Source organism: Galeopterus variegatus, unplaced genomic scaffold (assembly GCF_000696425.1).
Source record: "Galeopterus variegatus unplaced genomic scaffold, G_variegatus-3.0.2 Scaffold5165, whole genome shotgun sequence".
In the NCBI taxonomy this organism is placed as follows: Eukaryota; Metazoa; Chordata; class Mammalia; order Dermoptera; family Cynocephalidae; genus Galeopterus; species Galeopterus variegatus.
Window position 1 is genome coordinate 209,031 of NW_007731276.1, and position 23,821 is coordinate 232,851.

At 40.0% G+C, this 23,821-nt stretch overlaps 1 protein-coding gene across 1 annotated transcript in view; it reads left to right on the forward strand.

The window, feature by feature from the left end:
* MYO16 (myosin XVI) overlaps positions 1-23,821 on the forward strand; it is a gene marked incomplete at both ends in the record, with an annotated part of 268,499 nt that overhangs the window by 201,132 nt on the left and 43,546 nt on the right. The window contains 3 exons of the mRNA XM_008589028.1: positions 9,158-9,254; positions 13,316-13,559; positions 15,245-15,516. Coding sequence (XP_008587250.1) covers positions 9,158-9,254; positions 13,316-13,559; positions 15,245-15,516 — 613 coding nt within the window. The remainder of the gene's footprint in view (positions 1-9,157; positions 9,255-13,315; positions 13,560-15,244; positions 15,517-23,821) is intronic.

The window sequence follows — 23,821 nt, forward strand, 5'->3', positions numbered from 1 at the left end:
TGGTACAGGGGCAACACTGAGGGTTGCAATCCGTTGCCAGACACGGAAAAAGACAAAAGACCAAAAAAAAAAACAAAAACAAAAACTGAGAACAGATGTACATTCGTAGCACACTTTGAAAGATACCAGAGTATTTTTCTGGGATGTTAATATTATAATGAAAAAAAGGTGGCTACATTTAATACAACTATGATATTACAAATCCGGTCTTTAAGCTAGAGGTATTTATTAGAATAGTGCTAATGTTTTTAGAGCAAGAGAGATTGAAAATTTCAAAGATTTATTTCTCTTTAGTGATAATGAAAATACAGAATTTTTGCAGCAAAGAAACTCACATTCACATAAAACATTTCTTATTAAAATACAATCCATGTTAGTAAAGCACTTCAATAATTACAGACATAGACATGAAGGGATAGTATCTAGCACAGCATCGACAGCAATATTAATATGACTCAGTGAGAACTCTGCACATAGGAGGTTATCAACCCTTGGTATAAAGAAGACTTGCATTGGTTTCCTGCTCCAAGGGAGTGTAGGGGAATTTAAAATAACAGTAAAAAGCATCTCTTTTAGAGGAGTAAAAAGAGTTACCTCTTCAGAGAATAATAAAGATCATATTATGAAGGGCTTTGAATGCTAAACCCAAAAGTATGCATTTTTAGCTTACAGACAAAATGGAATAATAGAAGTTTCTGGAATTTTAATAAATGGAAGGCTGTGTGCAAGGTGAGTCAAAGAGCAGGTAAAGAATAGGGAATGAGTTCTGTTCTAGACTTTGGTCTGAAATAATCCTGGGCCAGAGGTGATGGCACTGGAAATATGAAATTTAACATTTTTTTTCTTGAATCATGTTAAATGTATTTTTATAAAATGAATTAATCAAGTAGTTTAAACAGATTTTAAATGTTTGCAATTTAATTATTTTAGATGGATGATTTTTTTTTTAAATATCAGAGCTCATGTTACAGCTAGTGTCCATTAAAATCACTTTCTTTGAAATTCTGCCTTCTCTATTTCATTAATCCATTTCCTTTCATTTTTTTCACCTTAGTTTGTGTAAATTATGACCTTTATATGTTCCCAACATTATCTGAGCCCATAAGTATTTCACAGTTAATTTGGATAGGTATACAAATAATGACTAATAATGACAAAACAAGATTCAGTGCTATTATAGAAATGTATACAATGTACCTCAGAGACATAGAAGTGCTACTGTAATGAATTCATTATTGTAAGGTGCACACTAAACAGGGCGTTTACTAAGCCATCTGGGTTTGAAAGGATGAGTAGGAGCTAACCCAGTAGATGATTGCAGAGAAGGATTTTGAAGAAAAAGGAAATAAAATAGGTTAAGGCAGAGGAGAAAATCAAGTTCCGATTTCAAATCAGCAAGCAATGTGATATAGTTTGAGCACGGTTTGAATGCATTGAATAAGTGCTAGAGGTCTGCTGTACAACATTGTGTCTGTAGTTAACAACACTGTATTGTGCATTCGAAAATTTGAGAGGGTAGATCTCATGTTAAGTGTTCCTACCACAATTTTAAAAAGAAAGAAAAAGAGTCAAAAAGGACTATACAATAGAAAGTTTAATAAATATTTCAAAGGCTTTTATACATCATTCTGAAGATCATGGCAAGCTATTAAATAATCTTAGGTGAGAAAATAGCATAGTATGGTTGATGTTCAGAAAGCTCACTCTGAAGATAGTTTAGAAACTAGATCCACATGGACCCATGGTCATTTAGGACACCACTGAAATTGTGGATTCTAGAGATATCAGTAGGACTTAGGACTAAATTAGGATGACTCTTGGGGTTCTGGATTGGGGGATAAGTTGATGAGGGCTCCATTAGCCCAAAAAGAAAAATAGTGGGTATAGATGAATGGAAAATTGTGTGGGAGGAATGATATTTGCAGATATCTCGGGATTGAGGTGCTCAGGGATCATCTCATTTATCGAGGTGGGAATTATAGGATAAGAATCCCGTCTACAGGAAGAAGAAAATATATGAGGCTAAGATGCCTTCAAAACATCAAAATAAATGTGTCCATTAGAAGATGGGTTACCTAGGTCTGAATCAGATAAACGTATAAATCGATAAGTTGTCTGTAGTGGAAATTTTTGGAATAAAGAACTTATCCAGGGAGACTATAAAATGTGAGAGGAGTATTTACTGGAGAACTCTGAAGATAGATAGCATTTAATTAGGAAGCAGAAATGTAGGAGCCTGTGACAAACACGAGAACAGAGGTGACAGACACAGGGGAGGGGATCACGTGAGTTTGTCACAGAAGTTAAGTTTCAAGAGAAAGTGACCTAGAACCTAACTGATGTCGGAGGTAGGGTCCAGGGGGCCTGGTAGTAGGCTCAACCCACCCAGTCCTCTTACCATGTTCTTGATTCCACTACAGGAAAGAATTCAAGGGCAGAGTCACAGTAGAAAGTGAGAGCAGGTTTGATAGAACAGATAAGAAATGCAGGTTCCACCGAGAGAGTGTGGCCTAGCTCCCCCCAGAGACTGAGCAGGGCCCACACCAGGTTTAACACAAAAGTAAGTTCAGTGCAGACATCAAGTCTAACACAAAGCAAGAAAAACATACTTAAAGTTCAGTACAAAGTGCAGGCTGGCTCAAGACAATGAGTAGCAGCTTGCTGAGAGTAAGTCTGATACAAAGTAAGGTATACACACCTCAGCCAGCAAAGTGCAGGCTTCCTCTAGCAATAACCCCTGCTTTCAGCTGGGTGTTGGCTTTTATAGTTTCTCTGTCTAATGAATATTCAATTAAGGGTGTGGCTCCCAGTTATGCAACATTTAGTCTTGCACATGCTCAGTCAGTCCATTCCTGGAGCATGTTCATTGGTCAGACCCTATCGCATGCACCAGGCATATTCAAGACTATTCTGTGCTCTCTGTGGAGCATGCTCAGCCACTGAACTTGCATAAGCCAGCCCTTTGTGGTCTCATTTTCTCTGGGCTGGTGCTGAAAATAGGTCTGATTGGCAACAGTAACTTTCCTACAGGGGAGAGCTCAGAGGAGGGGGCCTGAGACCTCAGGGAGTGGCTGGAAACCCAGAGGCATGTCCTGAAACCTGAGCCCAGGGAAACTGAGCCCCTCCTATATCATAACCACTTAAAGTGTGGTCTGCAGACCAACAGAACAGGCATCATCTAGGAGTTTGTTAGAAATGCAGAATCACAGGCCCCATCCCAACCTATTGAATCAGAACCCATGTTTTAACAAGATCTTCAGGTGATTAATATGCATGTTACCATTTACAATGATACAGTGTCAGGAGTACGTGTTGACTCTAGTTTGGAGCCTAGGGAACCCAGACTAATGTTATCTCTGGCAATAACTTTCTGTATCACTGTGCATGTGTCATAAATTCTCCCTAAAACGTATCTTCTCTTGTAAAATGAAGAGGTTGAGCCAGATGATTACTAAAACTGAACTAAAACTGTATGGGTTATGGTCACTCTGTTCTTTTGCTCTGTCTGTGGTGACGAATCCTATCAATTTGGTCTGCCATAGATATCATGAGAACACATTCCTTGGGAAAAAATGTACTATTGCTTAGTCATTTTTCTGTAAATAGATTTTAGTCATTTGTCTGTATTGCCTATGTGTAACCAAAGAGCTTCGCATCGTTTTAATTAATGTGTCTTTCTTTTGTCAAAGCAGAGCCACATGACCTGAGATTTCTCCTTTAACTTAGCTACATAGGAAGTAATTACTCATCGCATCATTCGGTGGCAGTAAATGAGTGAACAAAATCAACTCAGACACAGGACACAAATAATAGATGGGGCTTCTTTAAACCTACAAGAATGGATGGGTATGACAAAATAAGGGGCATCACTATTCTTCTATACTTCCAGTATGTAAGATTATTTCTACATTAGTCACTCAGACACAGGACACAAATAATAGATGGGGCTTCTTTAAACCTACAAGAATGGATGGGTATAACAAAATAAGGGGCATCACTATTCTTCTATACTTCCAGTATGTAAGATTATTTCTACATTAGTCATTTTTTTTTTCAATTTTGTTAATACAGAGGAAAATGTGCTTCATATAAAGTATCAAAGGATAATAGCTATATTTTTTCTCGGTAAATGCTACTTCAAAGGTACTGCCAGAAACACACAGCATGCCTAAAAATTTCCTTTAAAAGGAAGTGCTACACAAGTCCCCTTGACATGTCTCTTCTAACACAGGTTCCGTGCCACCTATCCTCCATCTCAACCGCCATTCTAGCATTTGTCTGTACTTCCACAGCCTACATCTCTTTAAAAAAATCCCAGAAAACTGTAACAGTAAATGGAGCTTTGGAAGTCATCAATGACAAGTTTGTTTAATCTTTTAAAATCTGTCACTTCCAAAAAAAAATAATCCTAATGGTTTTCTAATAAAAATAGCGATGACTGTAATTCACAGATGGTTTACTTTTACAGGAGTCAGGATGACATTAGCATCTTCATCTCAGATAAGAACACTCTGCATCTAGGAGTGCACAGGGAGAGGGCTCCGCTGGAGAACATTTTAGTCTCTCCTTTTCTCTGGTTAGTGAGAGACATCCTTCGACATAAGCATGCTACCAGAATCCAGAATGGAGCTGACCTGAACCTTTGGTCTGATTCAGATGGATCTTATTTTATGGGGTTTGATATATAGCACCCTAAGATACAGATTACACCATAACATTCATTCCACAGAAAAAAAGCAAAACCGGGCACAATTTTCTCCCAGTCAATGCCATTCGTAGACTATATAAATCTCTAAACATTCAGAATTCGTGTGATCTTGTCTGGGTCTTTGTGTGAAAGAAATATCCTGAGATTTGTGTCCTCACTGAAGCCTCTCGGGACCAGATTCAGGACAGTTTCTGAGGAAGAGCCCCAAAATACTACTAAACTTCTAATTTCATTCTTTCAGGAGAGCAGACATACGCACCACAAACATGGTATCTCTAAAAGACCAGCAACGTCAAACAAATGCTAAAACTTCCAGTGAGCATCTCCAAATATTGCTAATTTACAAATAAATTGTATGAAACAAAATGATATAAAATAAAATTGTCGATTGGGTACCTGCTAAGTATGCCCAAATAGTTGAATGAAGAATTTTTAAAATCACCTGAATGTAATGGCGGCACCATAGGCAGCCATTGTCACGATGTCTTAACGGGATACCTGTGAGTTCATATTTCGATCCTTCTCCCAGTGAAGAAAAAGCCCAGGGCCCCTCGTCACCACAGAACTCTTGGCTGCACCTCGGCAGGACAGATTTGCATAGGCACAAGGACACCAAAACTCCACCAGGAGCTCTGAGAGCAGGCCTGTCCTTCTCTTTCCTGCCACGGTATGCATCTGCCTACCTGGCATTCCACCTTCCCTCCTGCACACCCTGTGCTTCCAGTCCCCACCTTTCTGCCTCCATGTCCGACCTAACAAGCTCATCTTCCCCGAAAAACCCTCAGTCCACTTCTCAAATGCCCACCATCAGGTGCTGTGAAATCTCCCCTACATTATAAGAAAAATGCAGTTCATCTTCTGTATTTACTCCTCTTCTAGTGTAGCCTCCGTATCTGAATCAAACACTGGGTGTTTTCTGAAAATACTCTATTATGAGGTTTTACTCTTTCTTTCTCACTCTCTTTGTCTTAGAGGAGGCGGGTCAGCTGCATCCTTGGTCCCTAATCTGTGGCTACAGCACCGGTGGACCCTCTTCCTCCACTCGTGCCTTTCTTTTGACCCTCCGTTATTTGTTCTGTCATCTACCACCTTCCATGGCTTGTTTCTGGATCACTGACTGACTTCAGGGTCTGACTTCAGTCTGCATTTTCCATCATACCTTATTTTCATCCTAGAAAATATCATCATCTGTCTCCATGACTCATCCTTTAAAAGGACTTCACAATTCATCTTCTGTTCTTTTTTTTAATCTGAATCCTTCCTGCCCACATCCTACCACTTGTGCCTTTGAAGAATACATGTTCACATTCTTCAGGGGATGTAAATACATATAATGAAAAATATACAATGCAGTCTAATAAGAAAAATAAAGAATCATTCACAGGGTGCTCTGGGAGCACAAAGGATGTCAAAGCCCTACTGGAAGTGGAGAAGTGGGCTTCATAAATCTTGCAATGGAGACAAGGTTTGATTTCAGTCACAAAGGATAAATAGGAGTTGGCCAACAGACCAGCAGCAGTTGCAGAACCTGCTGACCCCAAATCTTTAGTTGCATTGCATTGCCCTGCCTTGCCAAGTGCCTCCCACAGCCCAACCCAAAAATCCATTCTCCTTTTTTCAAGAGTAACTTTGTAAAATTCAAAACAAATTTTTTAAATGTTTTTATAAAATTTAGACTTGATCCCCTTTAAATTTTCTAGCATATCTCAATTGCCCACAAGGAAAATGTTCATGTTTTTCCTAAAATACCCTTCTTGAGGTGGCTACCAGTTACACGTGTGGCCTCCTTGCTCCTCACTATCCACACAGCTGAGCTGCCACATGGTTTGTCATTTTCTGGTCCTTGCCTTTCACATTCTAGTTTCTCTGTCTCACATTCATCTTCTCCCACCATACCAAGATGCCCTGGAAAGTTCCTACTCATCCCTCAAAGACAAATGACTTGCGTGACATGCTTCTCGGTGGGTCCCACCTGCTCCTTGGACAAAACTCTATCATTGTACTGAGCATGTATCATTGAGGGAATGTGTTCACTGCTGAACTGCCCAGTAAACCATGAGCTCCTGAGGGCAGGGACCTCCTCTGTGTCCCCAGATCTAGCACAATGCTCGAGATAAACCTTCTTTGGTTTTTTGAATGGCTGTTGGAAATGTCATTGTGATTGAGGGAATGTGTTCACTGCTGAACTGCCCAGTAAACCATGAGCTCCTGAGGGCAGGGACTTCCTCTGTGTCCCCAGATCTAGCACAATGCTCGAGATAAACCTTCTTTGGTTTTTTGAATGGCTGTTGGAAATGTCATTGTGAGAGATCTCAGTCATCTCATTCCACTCCCTTCCTGCCCAGGGTCTCCATTTAATTAAGGGAGTGGATCTAGAATTCAGTTCTCCTGTTTCCATTCAGGTCTTTCCCCTGTTTCTCTCCTTCCACATACTAATTCCTCCCATGATCATTATTGAGTCCACCCAATGTGTAGTATTGTCAGCCATCATTCTTTTGGAGTTTTGCTTTGGAACCCAGGTTGGTATGGATTTTGCCTTTGGGATGTAGTTTCCCACAGTCAGTTTCATTCTACAAGCAGCAATGAACAGAGAGGTGGCATGCCTACTCCTTCCCAAGGCCTGTCTCACAGATTTGTTCTGCAGAGCTCACAGACAGGACCAACTGTTCTTCCTGTTGACTGCCAAAATAAGTCAGCAGTTGGGGAAAAAAAGACGATGAATTATGGAAAATAACTAGGGAGAGAATGGCAATACAATGAAGAAATAAAGTCACAGTTCTCAGTAGCCACCCACCCATGTGACGATCTCAAATGTCAACCAACTGAAAGAAAACTGAACAAAGAAGAACATCTAGTCAACCAGAGACCTCTGAAATAGGCCAGTGCTTGCGAGCTTTGCTTGTTCATCTAATGAATCAGCCTGACTGCCATCATGCAAGACTCAGGTCACGGTCTCTAGCTAAACTATGAGTTGCATTAAGATGACAGATCATGACTAAGGGAAGAGTTAGGTGGAAAAATGTGGAGTGATAAAACAGGTCTGGAGTGAACTCAGTTTCCATATGAAATGATTCATAAAACATCTCTGGCCAAGCACCCTGAAGACCAGTCTGGCCTGCAAGCATTCCTGATACCTAATGGCATGCACATTTGTGCAAGCTGCTGGTGTCACTGTGATGTGTAGCACAGGCTACGGTGTTAGCATTTTCATGTCCCAGCTCATGCTTAGAAGCACACATATTCGTTGTCTTCTCACTGTAGTGGTGTTTGTCTCAAGTGCTGAGAATAGGATTATGAACATATCACAAGCAGGATTTCTCCTGTATCTAACAGAATATTGCCTCAGAGCTTTCTTACATTTCACATTAGGATTTACCAGGCTCTTCTGCAATTACTGAGTCTGCTTCTCCCAAGAGACCATGAGCTCTTAGTATACAAGGGGTATTCCTCACACCTGCCACAGTCCTGTGCGTTCTTAGAAAATAAGTACAGCACAGAAGAAAATTATGTACAAATTGTATGGATGTGCCTTATTGTTATGTGTTTTTATAATTTTCTTTGGCAGCTATTTTCATCAATAGTAGAACGTTGCAGGCCACTAGAGCTTTCTGTAGAAATTGATTTGATGTCATGCTGAAATTTCTTTTTAAGTTCTGGAGAAGTGTGTTCATTGCATATCTATGGTTTGTGCAAGCATCTAGAAGATTTATTACTCAGAAATGACTTTTTTGAGACTTTTTACTTTTGTGCTGAAGTTCCATAATGGCAGTTGTATAAAGATTCAATTTATAATCGTATATGGTCTAGTGGAAAAAATAGTTGAAACAATTGTATGTGTCATCTTTGTATTTTGTTTTGATCTTTTTGTGTATTCATTTTTCTTTACACAGACTCAATCTCCCTGCTTTAAGTTGAGGAAAGAAAAATATCATAAAGTAAAAATAAGATATATGGTCTAGTGGAAAAAATAGTTGAAACAATTGTATGTGTCATCTTTGTATTTTGTTTTCATCTTTTTGTGTATTCATTTTTCTTTACACAGACTCAATCTCCCTGCTTTAAGTTGAGGAAAGAAAAATATCATAAAGTAAAAATAAGGGTTTGGCTCTGGGATATGTGAGAATTCATGGGGATGGTTTTGCCTTCCGATAAAGAGTCAAGACCAACATTTCTCTTTTGCGTTGCATGGTTCATCCACCACATCAGGAGTGCATAGGCATTTGCAAACATTAGTGACAATATGTACACACAGCAAACACACGTAAAACAAAACCTTTGGGATTTTGATTAAATGTAATAGTGTTAAAAAAATAAGAGATGTACTACAATTAATTTTGTTAGTTTGTTCCTTCTAACCCTCTGCTGGAAAAATCTTTTATCTGATTATTTCCGCATCACCATTTTGACATCTTCTTGCTGTTAACCATTTCCCTGCTGTTTGCATTTTAGATGGGAATCCGAAAAGTGTTTCTAAAATACTGGCATGCTGACCAGCTCAATGACTTGTGCCTGCAGTTGCAGAGAAAAATTATAACCTGCCAAAAAGGTAAGAGTTGTACAATGACATTTCTGAACTTCTTTGAGTTGTGAGATGCAGCATGGTTTAGTGCACCCCCAAGTTTAAATGTCAGTGGGACCTGCATCATAGTGGACCATGCTATCCATTCCCAGATGCTCCTTTCAGGCAAGTCATTTTGGGGTGTTTAGGAAGCACTGTGGCTTAGTTTGCTATGTACCTTTCTCTAAACCAGCATTTGTAGACACTGCTCATGCATTATTTAATAATCATTCCATATGAAGCTTTATAAATTTCCACCTTAATCACAATTTGGAAGAGAGGATTTATATATATCGTTATTTATGCATCCCTTACCGTGCAACTATTCAGCCTTGTTGATCATTTTAAGAAGTCCAGGACATTGAGAATATACCCTTGACTCTGCAGAGGGAAGAGCTCCCACCTGGCAGTCAGGTGCAGCTGAAGCACCGCAGGTACGCCAGAGTTTGAAGAGTGGGATCAAGACAATCAGCCAAACAACGTTTTCTATAATTCTACACAAGCCTTGGAAAAGTCCTTGACTTCATTTTTCCTTTGTGAAGTGATGATAATATTAGGGTTGCTATCGTTGGCAGCAGATAGCACCATTTCATTGTAACTTTGGGAGAAGCTCCATTTAGAATTTGATTTTTCCTATAAAAACCCAAGTGACTGTTGATAATGGGTACATTTTCAAAAACATATGTATAACACATAAAATGTATATGCTTAAGAAAATTTTTAAATTTTAATTTGCTTATAATTTAATTGTATTATATAAAGAGGTATATTTTCCTTAAAGAAAGGTAAAAGAGGGAGAAATCACTTATATGCTAGCTTTTGGTGGGACTTTTAGTGATTTTAGCTCTCTGATATATTTGAAACCGTTAATCTAACAAGGTAACCTGATAGGATGCAGAAATCAGTTTTAAATCTGTTCAGGCCTCTGTGGGACTCCTGTGTGTATGTTCAATGGGTCCCCTCATTTTTCGATCATAAAAAGTCTTGCTGTGTGCTAGTTCCTCAAAGCGTCTCAGTTCAGAATTTAGTATGTCCACTTCAGAACTGCATTCCAAGTTATAAACATCCCCCTTGGCCGTTTCAGGCCTGTTCGGTACAGAATATTCCATGGGGGGTAGGTGTGGTACTGACACCTGTGTGCCCAGCTTCCTCTGCTCCCCCAGGGTTGAGGAGGAGGAGGGAGAAGTCAGAGGGGAGCACGAGTCCTCTGCTGGCCCCAGTGTGACTTGGCACTGGTCTCCTCCAGCAGGGGCAGATTTAAAAGGCTCATCGCACATCTGGGAGCATTTCAGTGATCTCCTGCTCCGAGTGACAGCACTTCTGCGGGCACTCGTAATTACCCCCTCAACCTTGGGCACTCTGTGGACTCTCTGTCGGGGGCTCTTTGCTCTCTCAGTAGACAACTTTCTTTTTTTTCATTTATAAACGTTTGTGGGAAAGAAAGCTAGTTTTTAGTTTTAAATTTAATCATTTAGTCTTGTTAAATTGTCAGAAAGTCAACAACATTAATATCCATTTGTGGCAAGTTTATTTTTATAAGTTGTCCCTTATTAATGATACCGGTTTTTAGCAACTGGTATAGCATTTTTAAAGAATTTTAAAAGGCTGCTCATATGAAATGTGAGGAAATAGAGTCCTCTGGATGTGGGACAATAGATTTGCTGGTGAATGTGAATCCAATGAATAGCTTTGCTGTGGTAGGAGGTCAGAGGGAGTCTGGCTTATCCACATTAATCTTCTCTTTATTCCAAGAGATTAAACATCTTGAATATACTCTCACCTTCACCCTTCCAAAAGTCAATGTCTCAATTTTTTTAATGCAACAAGAAAGAGCAAGCGAACAGGCCAATTTAATGTCTTCTGCCTCTTTTCTCTTTCAGTGTGCTTCTCACATAACTAATACTTCTTCATTTGTTCCACATTTTATATTCCTGAAAATCTGATTATAACTTTTGCTGTTTATTTTTTTTCCCTTTAGATTAGTTCAGCACGACTGTTTTATAGTTAACGCAACTGCATTTCAAAGCAACTAAACGTTTAATTTTGCTACCTAAAAAAAAAAAAAAACCTTGAGCATTTTTTTTTATTTTTTTATTTTTTCTTTTTCCTTTAAATTTTTATTTTGTCGATATACAATGTGGTTGATTATTATTAGGTTTCGGTGATGGGCCATAATAACCTTGAGCGTTTTAGATGTCTGCATATTATTTTCCTCTGAAGCCTTAATTGTGGAAAGTTATGTTCAGCTTTCTACCATCTAATCTAATAGAGGCATCAAAGCAGATATCATATATAATCCAAATATTTGTTTTTTTATAGGCCTGGCATATTTTATTTTATTTATTATTATTATTATTATTATTATTGAATCAAAATTGATTATACATATTTTTGGGGTTCAACATTGAGATATGTTGATCAAATCAATATTACTAACATATATATTGTTACAAATCATAATTATTCTTTGTGCCCCTTGTCCAATCTTACCCCATCCCCCTCTCCTTCCCCCCCCAATTACTCTAGATTTCTTCTCTCCTTCTGATAGAATAATGGTTTTATCTTTCCTCGGCCTTTTGGCTAAGATCAAGGTTAGCCTTGGCATATTTTAAAGCACTCAATGTTTTATAAGCTTCTCCCTACCCCAAAGACAAGAATAAAGTGTCTTTGCTAACACACTCGTTTTCCCTAAAATTATAGATCTTCTATAATCATAACAACTTCCTCTAATCCTAGAAACTTAGGATTGGAAGGGACAGCATCATAGAGGTTGAAATTTGTAAATCAGATTTCCTCGAATGGCACCTGTCCACAGCACCCGTGAGGAGAGGCCACTGTTCTGTCTTCTACAGGCTCAGGGACCCCAAGCCAACTCCCTTTCTCAGGAGGCAGCCTGATCCATTTCCACCCTGTGCTAATTGTTGAAAAGTTCTTCCTCTTATTGATTGCAGCTATGCTTCCTTGCGTGTTCCCAGTTGGGGATCTGCCCCTGGAGAGCCACAGATCACATCTAAATGACTGGAGGCTGAGGAAATGGTGTTTGGCTTCCTAAGTACAGAGAGATTTGAACCCTGGTCTACCGTTCATTGGTTGTGGTTACCTGGAGGAATTTTCTTAGTCTCCCTAAGAAAATTACCATCGTGTCCAAAACTGAGATAATGATATAGTTTTTCATTTAGTTTCAGTATTAAATTATAAAAATGACACACAGAGGCGGCTTTAAAGGGGTTTTTTTATTTTCATTTTCAATTCTTACATTTATTAATGATATATTAATAATTTCAAAGCATTTTCACTCACTGTTCCCCCCAAGTTTTACGCATTTGTCACTCTCCTTTCGCGGAGAGCAGAAAGGATGTCCTGTATTTCTACGCAATCTCTTCCCAGAGTCTTAAATGCAGTGTTAATTTCTCTAGGAATTAAATCACAGTCCTAGAAGCACTACATGCATGATACTTTCAAAGATTAACTCCACGAGCCGTAGATGTTTCTGTGATAATCTGATATAATGAAAGATGATCCATGCATCCCAGAATGGCCCAGTTGGAGCCACACCCCAAAACTCTTTGGGATTCGGGGCTAGTTCTTTTCCATTGTTTTAACTCCAGTCCATCAATGTCCAGTTTGTGCAAACAAACAACAAAAAAAAGTGCGAAGATGATCCATGCATCCCAGAATGGCCCAGTTGGAGCCACACCCCAAAACTCTTTGGGATTTGGGGCTAGTTCTTTTCCATTGTTTTAACTCCAGTCCATCAATGTCCAGTTTGTGCAAACAAACAACAAAAAAAAGTGCAAGAGCCTTTATTGTAAATATTGCCTGCAGGATCTCATTCAGGCCAAGGATTTTTGCTGTTTATTGCTGTCACCACTGAATTTAGGGATCCATTTTAATATATCAGAACACTTTCTTAAATTCTTATTCTGGGTTAAATGTATCTTATTTTAGAGCTGTTCAGATATAAATATACTGTGATTTTTGATTGTGTGTGTCTGGGCTTTTCACTTTTGCTCTGTTCACTGACCCGTGATTGTGTTCTTTTTTAAAAGTTATAAGAGGATTTCTAGCACGCCAGCACTTGCTTCAGAAAATGAGCATCAGACAACAAGAGGTCACTTCCATCAACAGCTTCCTGCAGAACACAGAGGACATGGGGCTAAGAACCTACGACGCGCTGGTCATCCAGAATGCTTCGGACATTGCCCGGGAAAACGACCGGCTCCGGAATGAAACGAGTCCTGTCCACCATAAAGAGAAATTGGACAGGAACAGGCTAGAGGAAGGCACCAGAAGGTAAAGGCGGAGTATGCAACTTTAATTACCTTTGTGACAAGACTCAATGGAGTCATGAAAATTCCAATAGCCCTTAATGCAAAGTTCAATCAAATATGACAGTAGTTAGAGGAACAAGCATGCATGGTTTGTTATTTGAAACCCCCCAGCAATCTAAAAAGATGCGTTTCCTGGGCTTTCTTCATGAGTCGGATGCTGCATGTGTTAGTTTAGTCCCATGAAGTAATTATTGCTACCATGTGTGCATCACTTTATCTCAAGCATGCTCAAAGTTTTAAAGCATCTAATATTTCTGCATTAGCAAAAATATATAGCTGGGCCCATGACGTTTTCCCACAAGTGTCATGTATAGAAGGCTGGCTTATAGAAATTTCTGGAAATCTGACCAAAACATTGAGACACCAGTCTGAAAACATGAAAGTAGTGAGCTCAATAAGAGTATTTATAACCTGGTTCCTTGGAATCTTAACTCATTGACAGGGAGATGTTTATTTTTCCATAGAAATTTGGTAATATCTTGTTGTTTCTCACTAAAAATGACTCTCATTTGCCATTTCTGCCTATGTCTAATAATTTTTTATTAAAGTGGAAATGGCAATGTGTCTCTCACTAATTAGCTTCAAACATCTCAGTGATTAAATACTGAAAAAATTCCCTTTGTATAGAAAACTGTAATTAAACGTTACAGGGAAAACAGATCATCCGCAGAACACCACGCTTTCATCTGCAGCTACCGCATTTTCTACATGGGCGGCTGGCTCTGCCTCATGGTAGGCTCCAGCCCTGTTGGTGTGCTGCCATGGGAAGATATAATTATAAAAACAAACGCTCGGAAACTCCTTATAAAATGAACGCTTTGGCATATTGCTAGTACATGATTACATTGACATGTGAAGCCAGAAGGAATTTTTTAAACCAGATAACTATTCATTTGATATGACTTCCAGAATAATATTTATTATTTTCTCTGCTGGAACCAAACAGCCACCCCAATTTCTCAATTTGATTATGTATTCATTTGCCCGATATAAAATTAAGTGAAGAAGTATTTGTCTGTTTATTTATTGAATACCAGCAGTTCACTTGGCACTGGGCAACCATATGGAGTAATGAAGGAAAAATAGTTCCACACATAATGAAATGAGTGCTGGTCAATTTAAATGGCAAGGAAAAAAGAGAGAGAGAGGATGCTAAAATGTAAATTTTAAATTTTGATAGTTTTAAGTAGAATCTATGCTCCTTTTGCAAGAGGAAACGGTGATGAACTCCCAGCATTTGCTGCATCAGTAACTCTCTATTAAGATGGATTTCCCAGAAATTATCATTCAGATTGAAATTCTAGTTTTTTGATTTGCTTAATAATCAGAGTGTGAAAAATTCATTCAGTGAATGCCCGATAGAAAATGTGAAGCCCCTGACATAGCGCTGCGTTTGTGAGCGAATTCTGAAAAGGAATCATGATGAATATCCAGCGTGCTCCTTTATGGTAAGGTGGGAGGTGAGGCTGGGCGACTTTCCCTGGACGAGCTGGTCACCAGGGAGCCGCGTGCTCCTCTTCTAGCCACAGCCGGACGGGCTGTTTGCCAAAGAGGCATCCTGGTGCCTGCTTGAACAGGTTTCCTGTGACCTGAATAACGCACCTGGGTCTCCCTGGTGTGGGCTGTTTGTGTTCTGTCTCCCCTAAGAGCTGAAGACAAGGGTGGACCCAGGCCCTTCCACTCCAGCTCCATCCCAGTGCCCATAGCAGGGGACATCCTGGCACAGTCTCTCGCTGGACCGTCCATCCGGTCTCCTTCGCTGCACTTGGTGTTCAGCATGGATGACAGCAGTGGCCTCCAGTCCCCACGGAAACAGCCTCCACCCAAGCCGAAGAGGGACCCCAACACCCGGCTGAGCGCCTCCTATGAGGCTGTGAGCGCCTGCCTGTCGGCAGCAGTCAAGGAAGCAGCGAGCGAAGGTTAGCAAAGGGCGAGTAGAGCCTCCTTGGGGGGGTTACTGATGCTCTGACTTCCTGTCCTAGTGCCCCATGGCAGTACTGTGGCCCTAATATATTCTTAATAGAAATAAATCCAATTGTAGGCTTGCCAGTGGCTCTTTAATCATTAAATATAAATAATGTTTATTCAAATCTCTAAGCCTCTTAAGGAAAAGCTACTTATAGATCATTTCCTTAATTCCCGTCCCCACCTCTACATTGAATGAGCAGCCTCCAACCAGCACCAATTCAAAAAGTGGATCGCTACTCCATGCAAATCTTCACTAATTAAAAGGTTAAAAACATTCATCAGGCTTTCCTGTGATCATATCTAATTAAAAATTAAGCCTGCTTTATCATGTGGTAAGTGAAATGATTCACACCGAGTAGAATCACTGTGCAGCAAAATTCAGTTATTAGCAAAACTTTTGGGACTAGATAACATAAATTTTTTGCATCAACACTCTGGAAATACTTCTGCAAAAAGGGAAAAGTCACTTCATTCTTAGATCTCTCATAGATGGGTACATGTGACAGTTAGTTTAATTATTAATTTTTACAGTTGTGAAAAACAGAGGAAGGGCTTCTTAGAACACACATGAATTTAACAGATTTTATTGATCACCTATTGTGTGTTAGGCCCTGTTTCTGGCATATTAGACTAGAAGAAGTTTAGAATCTAAATGAATCATTAGTACACTCCCTGAGAAAATGGGATGAATCTCATTTCCACTGTTGTTACACTCAGACTTCCATATTGGATTTAGGGTGCAGATCTCAAAAGGTGTGACCAGAATAAGAAGAAAGATCTCTTTGGCAGCTTGGATAAGGAGAATAGCATCTAAAATGCTAGGACCAGTGAGATAGGAGAACGGGGAACAAGGACTCGAGATAGTATCAGAAATTGAAAACCAATAGGAAATAAAATTGGACATTGCAGCGTATACAAAACAGAGCCCCATGCAAATTTGAGCACTGCAAACAAGCTCTGTAAATTTGGATAGGTAGGCCCCAGGGTAGTTTGTAAAGGCTAAAAAAAAGCTTACCATTTGTGTGCACATCAGAAGACCAGTGCCTTGGAGCTGAGATTTTGGGGTAATCAGTTCCCAATTAGTCATACAGATATGAAAGGAGATAAGATAGTAAGGAAACAGTTGAGCTCAAAACTTGAACTCTCTCCTATGAGCAGCAAAATATATATGTGTGTGTGTGTGTGTGTGTGCATATATATACACACATATATATAACAATTAAAAAGGAAATGCTATTCTGAAACCATAGGAGATAAAAAATTTTTTGTCTTTTTCCGTGTCCGGCAACGGATCGCAACCCTCAGTGTTGCCCCCGTACCGGACCAGGGACCGGCAACGGGATTGCAACCCTCGGCGTTGCTCCCGCGCCTCGCTCAGCCAGTGAGCGGGAACCGGTCTGTATGTGGGATCCGAACCCTCGGGTGGGAGCGCCGCCGCGCTTCCCAAGCAGCGAACTATCCAGTGCGCCACCGGGCCGGCCCCGACAGGCTAGTTTTTATAGCATTAAGGAGTCGGAGAGGGACAAGGGAGGGGCTGAGTCACTCAGTATATCAGTGCTCTGGATTTCTAAGCCATGATCACAAAGGTAGCTACACCCAGAGCCCTATGTGATGTGCCAGCTGGTGGCAGTGGCCCTGCTTCCATTTATGCCATTGTGACAGGAGCGAAGGTGGCCGAGAAGCATAATATTGAAATTGATCCTAGCATCTTAGACATCTCACTCAGTACTCCACAATTCTAGTACAGTCTAAACTTGTGTTGTTCAATGTAGTAGCCCCTGGCCTCACAGAGCCTTTTAAGTTTAAAGTAGTTAAAATAAAATATATTTTAAAATTCAGTTTCTTAGTCATTAGTCACATTCCAAGTACTCAGTAGCCACAGGTATAGGAGCACAATTGGGCAGGGTTCAAAATGTACCCTTGAGATGTGTCAGACTTGGTTTGTTGGCATAGTTTTAGCAGATGCCTCTTTATAATATTTTTTTCTATTACCTGAAAATTGAAAGAAATTAGGTCTCCCGTGAATACTCTTCTGAGAAATGTTACTGGAAATAACAGGAGAGTACAACTGCATGTCACCACCCGTGATGCAGTACATTCAACAAATACTCATTAAGTGTGCTCCATGAGCCCGGCTCCTCCCCAAAGACCTCGCAGACCCGTGCGAGAGATAAATGGGAAAACAAATTATAAGATAAATGGAGTAATAGCAACAGGATCAGGATGCTATGGACGCAGAGCAAGGGGGACTAACCTGCTGTGGGGACTGCAGAAGGTTCAGGAAGGACATTCAAGTAGCATCATGGGTGCAGAGCACAGTCGATGAGTTAAGACAAGGTGGGAGGGAAGGTGACAGTGTTGCCTGGACAGCTCCTCCCACCAGAAAAAGAAAGTGCTGTAACAAGGTTACAATGTATCAGGGCTCAGTACAAGCCTTTTCTGTCCAGTGTGTAGATGCATTCAATCATGCATGCAGCCAGCTGGCCACTCAGCTAGCCGGCATTTAATTAAGAATCTTTTATGTGATAAATCTTGTGCCCAGTGCTAAGTTTGCTCTGAAACTAAGCAAAACCACACCAGAAGAGTTGGAAAATGGATACCAAATTTCTACTGTACTCAGAGATGAAAATAAATTCCTGAAAAATACCTCTAGACAGACTTCTCTCCCAGAGAACTAGAAAGAAATTGTTATTCCACCTATTAGTGTAATTAGACAAAATACTATCCAGCATCTGCACCATAGATATTCATCTGTCTGCCAACTAATTATATTTTCATTTCTTGTTTTCTGTTCTCTAATTTTTCTCATTCCTCTCTTCATCCTTTTCAAACTCACAGAAATGCTTATATGAGTTAGAGTTTCAGGCACACACCACTACCATGCCCCCCCCCCCAATTCCCACAGAAAACTGAAGTAAAGCCCATTTAGACTGAGAGATGACTTTCTCAAATAACCAGCTATAGAATAAAAATGTTTCTAACCTGGCCAAAGTCTCTATAGACAAAGCAATATGCTCTTTTGTTTGAGTTTTCCTAAATGTAGGTGAGGCGTCTTGCTGCTCTGGGAATCAGTATAAATTATAAAAATCAATAACTTAAAGCTATGTGCATAAATCACAACACAGCTACAATAATATAATTCCAATTATCTTTTTTTTTTCCTTTTTGTCTTTTTTCGTGTCCGGCAACGGATCGCAACCCTCAGTGTCGCACCCGTACCGGACCGGGACCGGCAACGGGATCGCAAACCTCGGCGCTGTGCCCGCACCTCGCTCAGCCAGTGAGCGGGAACCGGTCTGTATGTGGGATCCGAACCCTCAGCAGGAGCGCCACCGCGCTCCCAAGCGGCGCACTGTAGCAGTGCACCACCGGGCCGGCCCGAGAAGATGATTATTTCTAACACAACTTAAACAAGACAAAAATTGCTATATCATTCCAAGGTCGCTCAGGCAAGAGTCAAGTTTATGAAGCAATGAAACAGCTGGAGAATGTCGATTCCAACACTCCAGTAACTGTTAGGACACCAGAACTTGCCCTAAAGGTATCCTGTGGTCCATAGGATGTCTTCCTGACTCTATTTCATTGACATTGTCAGGTAGATGCAAATCAACTTCAAAACTCTAAATAACATTGAAGATAAATAAGAAGAGAGACATTCCATGCTCTTAGTCTCAAACTTAGTATGAAAAAAAAATTAGAAACTCTTAATGTATTAATTTACACTAATGTAACATTAATGTCTTAATGTTATTAATCATTTTTAATAACCCGTATATACACATTTGTAAGTGAACTTTTAACATGTGCACACACGCACACACACCCAGAAAAAGCCTCAAAACCAAATTAGACTTTAATTCTCTAACTGTGGCTTTCCAATTTTAGTTTATAAAGAATGAAGATTTCCAGTTCCAATCCCCAGAGATTCCAATTTAATAGTTAGAAAGTAGGACAGGAAACTGTGCTGTCTACACAATCAAAAAAGTATCCAGTGGTCCAACGTTGCTGACCCCAGACCATACACTAAAGGACACTGTGCAATCTCCCACGATTAATTTCTGGTTATATAGTAGTTGGTAACAGTCAACTGTTGATAACAGCTGACACTTTCTGAGTGTTTCTTATGCACAGGGCATTAAGCAAGTATCTTCAATCTTGAGAACTACCCTATGCAGTAGGACTGTCATCACAACCCCTGTAAGGATGAGGACATCAAGTCACAGAGCAGTGGCATGACTTGGCTAACTCTGTCAGCCAAGATTTGGACCCAGGCAGGCAGAACTCCAGAGCCCAGTCTCCCACTGCCTCCTAACAAGCCATGCTACTTTCATGTATAACAGTTTAATGAAAAAGGCTTTTTCTCCTTCCTTGAATCTAAAGCAAACCTCGAGGGAATGCTACATCAGTTACCTATTGCCACTTAACCACCCACCCTAAACTTAGTGATTTAAATAAAACAGTGATTCTTTCACTGCCATCACGTGGGCTCTGGGTGTTGACTGGGCTCACCTGGGTGGCTGGCACTGGAGTCGTTCATGAAGCTGCACTGAAGTGGCTGTGATTCTCTGAAAGCCAGTCACATGCATGTCTAGTGTCCCAGTCATCTCAGGACTGGGACTGCTAGGTTGTCTTGACATTGCTTGGCAACATGGCATCTTCAGGGTATTGGACTTCATACATGGGATATCAGTGCTTCAAAGGCTCAGGTCCCAGGAAAGAGAATGTAGGTGGATGCTGCATCACCTTGTACAAGTAGCCTTGGAAGTCACACAGCTTCACTTCTGTCCATCAGGGCAGTCCCAAAGGCCCCTGCAGGTTTAGGAAAGGAGAATTAGATTCTGCTGCTTGATAGGACTGGAAATAGTCTTGTGGCCAACTTTTTGGAAAGTATAATCTGCCTCAGTCTACCCTCTGTACAAAACAATTCCCATTCCTCCCACATACAAAATATACCCAACCCCTCCCTCAAATTTCCCAAAGCCTCCATTCATCATCACATCAGGTTCAAGGGCCAGATCTCATCCTCTAAATCAGATCCAGGTGTGCGGGCTCCTCAGGCGGACAGGTAAGTTTCTTAGGTGGACAGCTCATCAAGAATGTCCTCTTCTTTTCCCACACACAACCAATATACACTGGAGGGACAGGTATAGAATAACTGTTATGCATGATCCAGCTCAAAAAGGAAGTCAGGGTACACACAGTGGTCACTGGTTTGCACTATTCTGAACATCAGCTGGACACATGTTGCTACGTACCTTGATGAGGACTCAGTCGTAGTGCCTGGAAATGATCTTCCATGCCTCTTAGATCCATGCTCTGGAATCTTGGTTTCACCCTTTGAATTATAATTTTCAGTCCATAAGAGGTGGCTCATGTTTGGGGCTGGAAATTTTCTTAGCTGCTTCCTGCTCATATTTTGAGGGACCAAAGTCTCTTCATTTTGTATTGACTTCGCCCCTTTCAGTGCAAACTAATACAATTCCTTTAAAAGTCTTGTGGGTTTCTTGTGAATCAATTTGTAATTCACTCCATTAGTCAGAAGCCACATCCAAAAATCTCTTTGAGATAATCTCTTCTCTATTTTGGAGCTCTCTGGAATATTCCTTGGGGAAATGCCCTTAATATTCTTAGCAGGCTTGTGGTTTTGTTTCTTTGAAAAGGTCTATGATGCACTGACTTAAATCTGTCTGAGGTCTCAAGAGTCTCATAGATAAATGCTTGGTTTCATATTTAGATCATGTTTTCCTGAAAATGCCCTGGGTTTCATCTCTGCTTCGAAGTCATTTCTTAACTTTAGAATTGTTTGCCCTCTAGACAACCTGGCAGTGAGAACCATTTTATTTCCAAACCCATATAGTCCTGGCTCCTTTGTAGTTAATGGTGTTTTCTTTACCTGTCTCTTTACTCTCAGATTTTACTCTAACACTTTGCCTTAACACCTCCTTAGCTAGATCACCCAGTTTATTGAGTGTGTGTTCCATTTTTCTCATTACTGCAGGTTATAGTATTGCTAAATTTTCCTCTAAAATATAAAAAGTGTCACATTTCCCTCAGCCTCCAACATCTTCCTCACTTTCCTTTAAGCTCACCAAGAGCTTTCTTGAGGGCCATCAAGCTTCTGCTAACAGTCTTTAATTTCCCAAAGCCACTGGCACATTTTCAACATTGTTTTAATAGCAGCAGTCCACTTCCAGGCACCGATATCTGTACTAGGGGTCTATTGTTATGTAACAAACCTTTCCAAATTTAGTGGCTTACCATATCAGTGATGATTTCATTATTATCTGCCATGGTTCCAGTTTGTCCGGGCTCTGCTTAGCAGTTCCCACGCAGGCTCTATCACTGCTATAGACGGACAGTGGCTGGGGCTGGGAACATCAGAAGACACAGTTAATTACATGTTTGGTGTCTGGGATGGGAAAACTCAGAGCAGAAGAGGGTCCTGTGGCATCTCTTTTGCCTCCATGTGGCTTCTCCATTTGTTCCCCACAGCATGGCTGCTTCAGGGTGCACAGACTTCTCACATGAAGTCAGGGCTACTAAGGCATGTGGAGCCAGAAGAGAGAGGGAGCCAGAAGCTCTGTAGCCTGCAGCCCAGCCTCGGGAGGCAGACGACCTCATCTTCTGAACATTTTACTCATTGGGGCAGACCCTCCCAGGCTTAAGGTTCCGGAAGAACATGTGGGACTGAAAATATTTATTGACAGCAGTTTTAGAAAATACAATCTGCCACAAATACTTTAAATTATTCATATCTTCAGAGTAACTCTATAATGCTAATGTTAACAATTGGGTTGTTTCATTCACTTTCTAGGAGAAGCTTATACGCTGCTAATGTTTTAGCACATTGAAAGTCATAGGAAAAATGCTTAGTAATTAGAGAATTGTGCATTTTGTGTATTTTCTGTTCTGAAAGTTGGCTGCTTTGGGGACCCCTGTATAATACTGGCTTACAAAAATGTCCATTGAGTTAGAAAATTAACTTTGTTCTTTTCCATTCCCGTTTGGATGATTCCCAATTTTTATTTTTTTCATTATTACAGTGTGCCAAGAACTGAGCTAAGCACTCTATATACAATATCTATTTTATTCCCCTGAGATAGGTACCAATATCACCATTTTATGCAAGGCTGTACCGAGGCTTAGAGAGTTTTGTCTGAAATCTCTTTTAAAATTATGTTTCTGGGCCAACTACGACCCCGGCACAAACACACACAAGTTCTGTGACCCTCACCCAGGCCTGTTGTTTCTCACTTCATAGCATGTATCACTTTCTAACATACTATGGAACCCATTCATTTCTCATATTTTGTTGTTGTATTGTCTGACTGCTCCCACTAGAGTAGAGGAAGGCAGGGAACTTTTTCTATTCACTAATATATCCCAGTAAATACCGGTTGAATGCATATGACTAAATGAACAATTGAATGAACAAAAGGTCATGCTGGTATTCGAATGCGGGTCTATCTGATTCCAAAGCCTTTACTTTTAACCATTTTACTTCCTTGTCTTCCCAAAACTGGATACAGAGTCTGATGTTGTAATGTGCAGTCACAGTGAGAGAAAAATAGCCGCCTTAGTTAAATAACTCAGGAACTCAACAAAATTAGATGTGCTTAAATCAGAAATTCCTACAGGTTAGTAAAATACCAAATTAGCAAAATAACTCAAGATTTTTGAGTTTTGATATTTTAGCAAAACTTTATGTAATTTTTCTAAAATTTCTAACATCTAATTTTCTGAAAATTTTCTAGCACCTCTGTTTCTATTTATTTATAAAAACATTATAATTCATAGTAAAAATGTCTTAGAAAAAGAAGTCTTGCAAAATTAATTTTTCTACTTAACCTTTAATAAATATTTTAGACTCATATATAAGTAGTTTATTCTGCCTCTGTCAAACTTCGCTTTTACAAATAATATTATGCATAATATTTTTCTGAGTATCACCCCTTTTTGAACTTAAAAAATGTCCACTTAAGTTCTTAGTGAAGTTTTATACCCTTGATTTCCCTATTCTGCCTCTGTCAAACTTCGCTTTTACAAATAATATTATGCATAATATTTTTCTGAGTATCGCCCCTTTTTGAACTTAAAAAATGTCCACTTAAGTTCTTAGTGAAGTTTTATACCCTTGATTTCCCTGTTAGATATGTGTTTCTGATGAGGATTCAAACATATTGATTGATTGTAAAATCAATCTGTTCCATCATATTAACAAACTATTCCTCCCCTCCCCTCCCCCTCTTCCCCTGC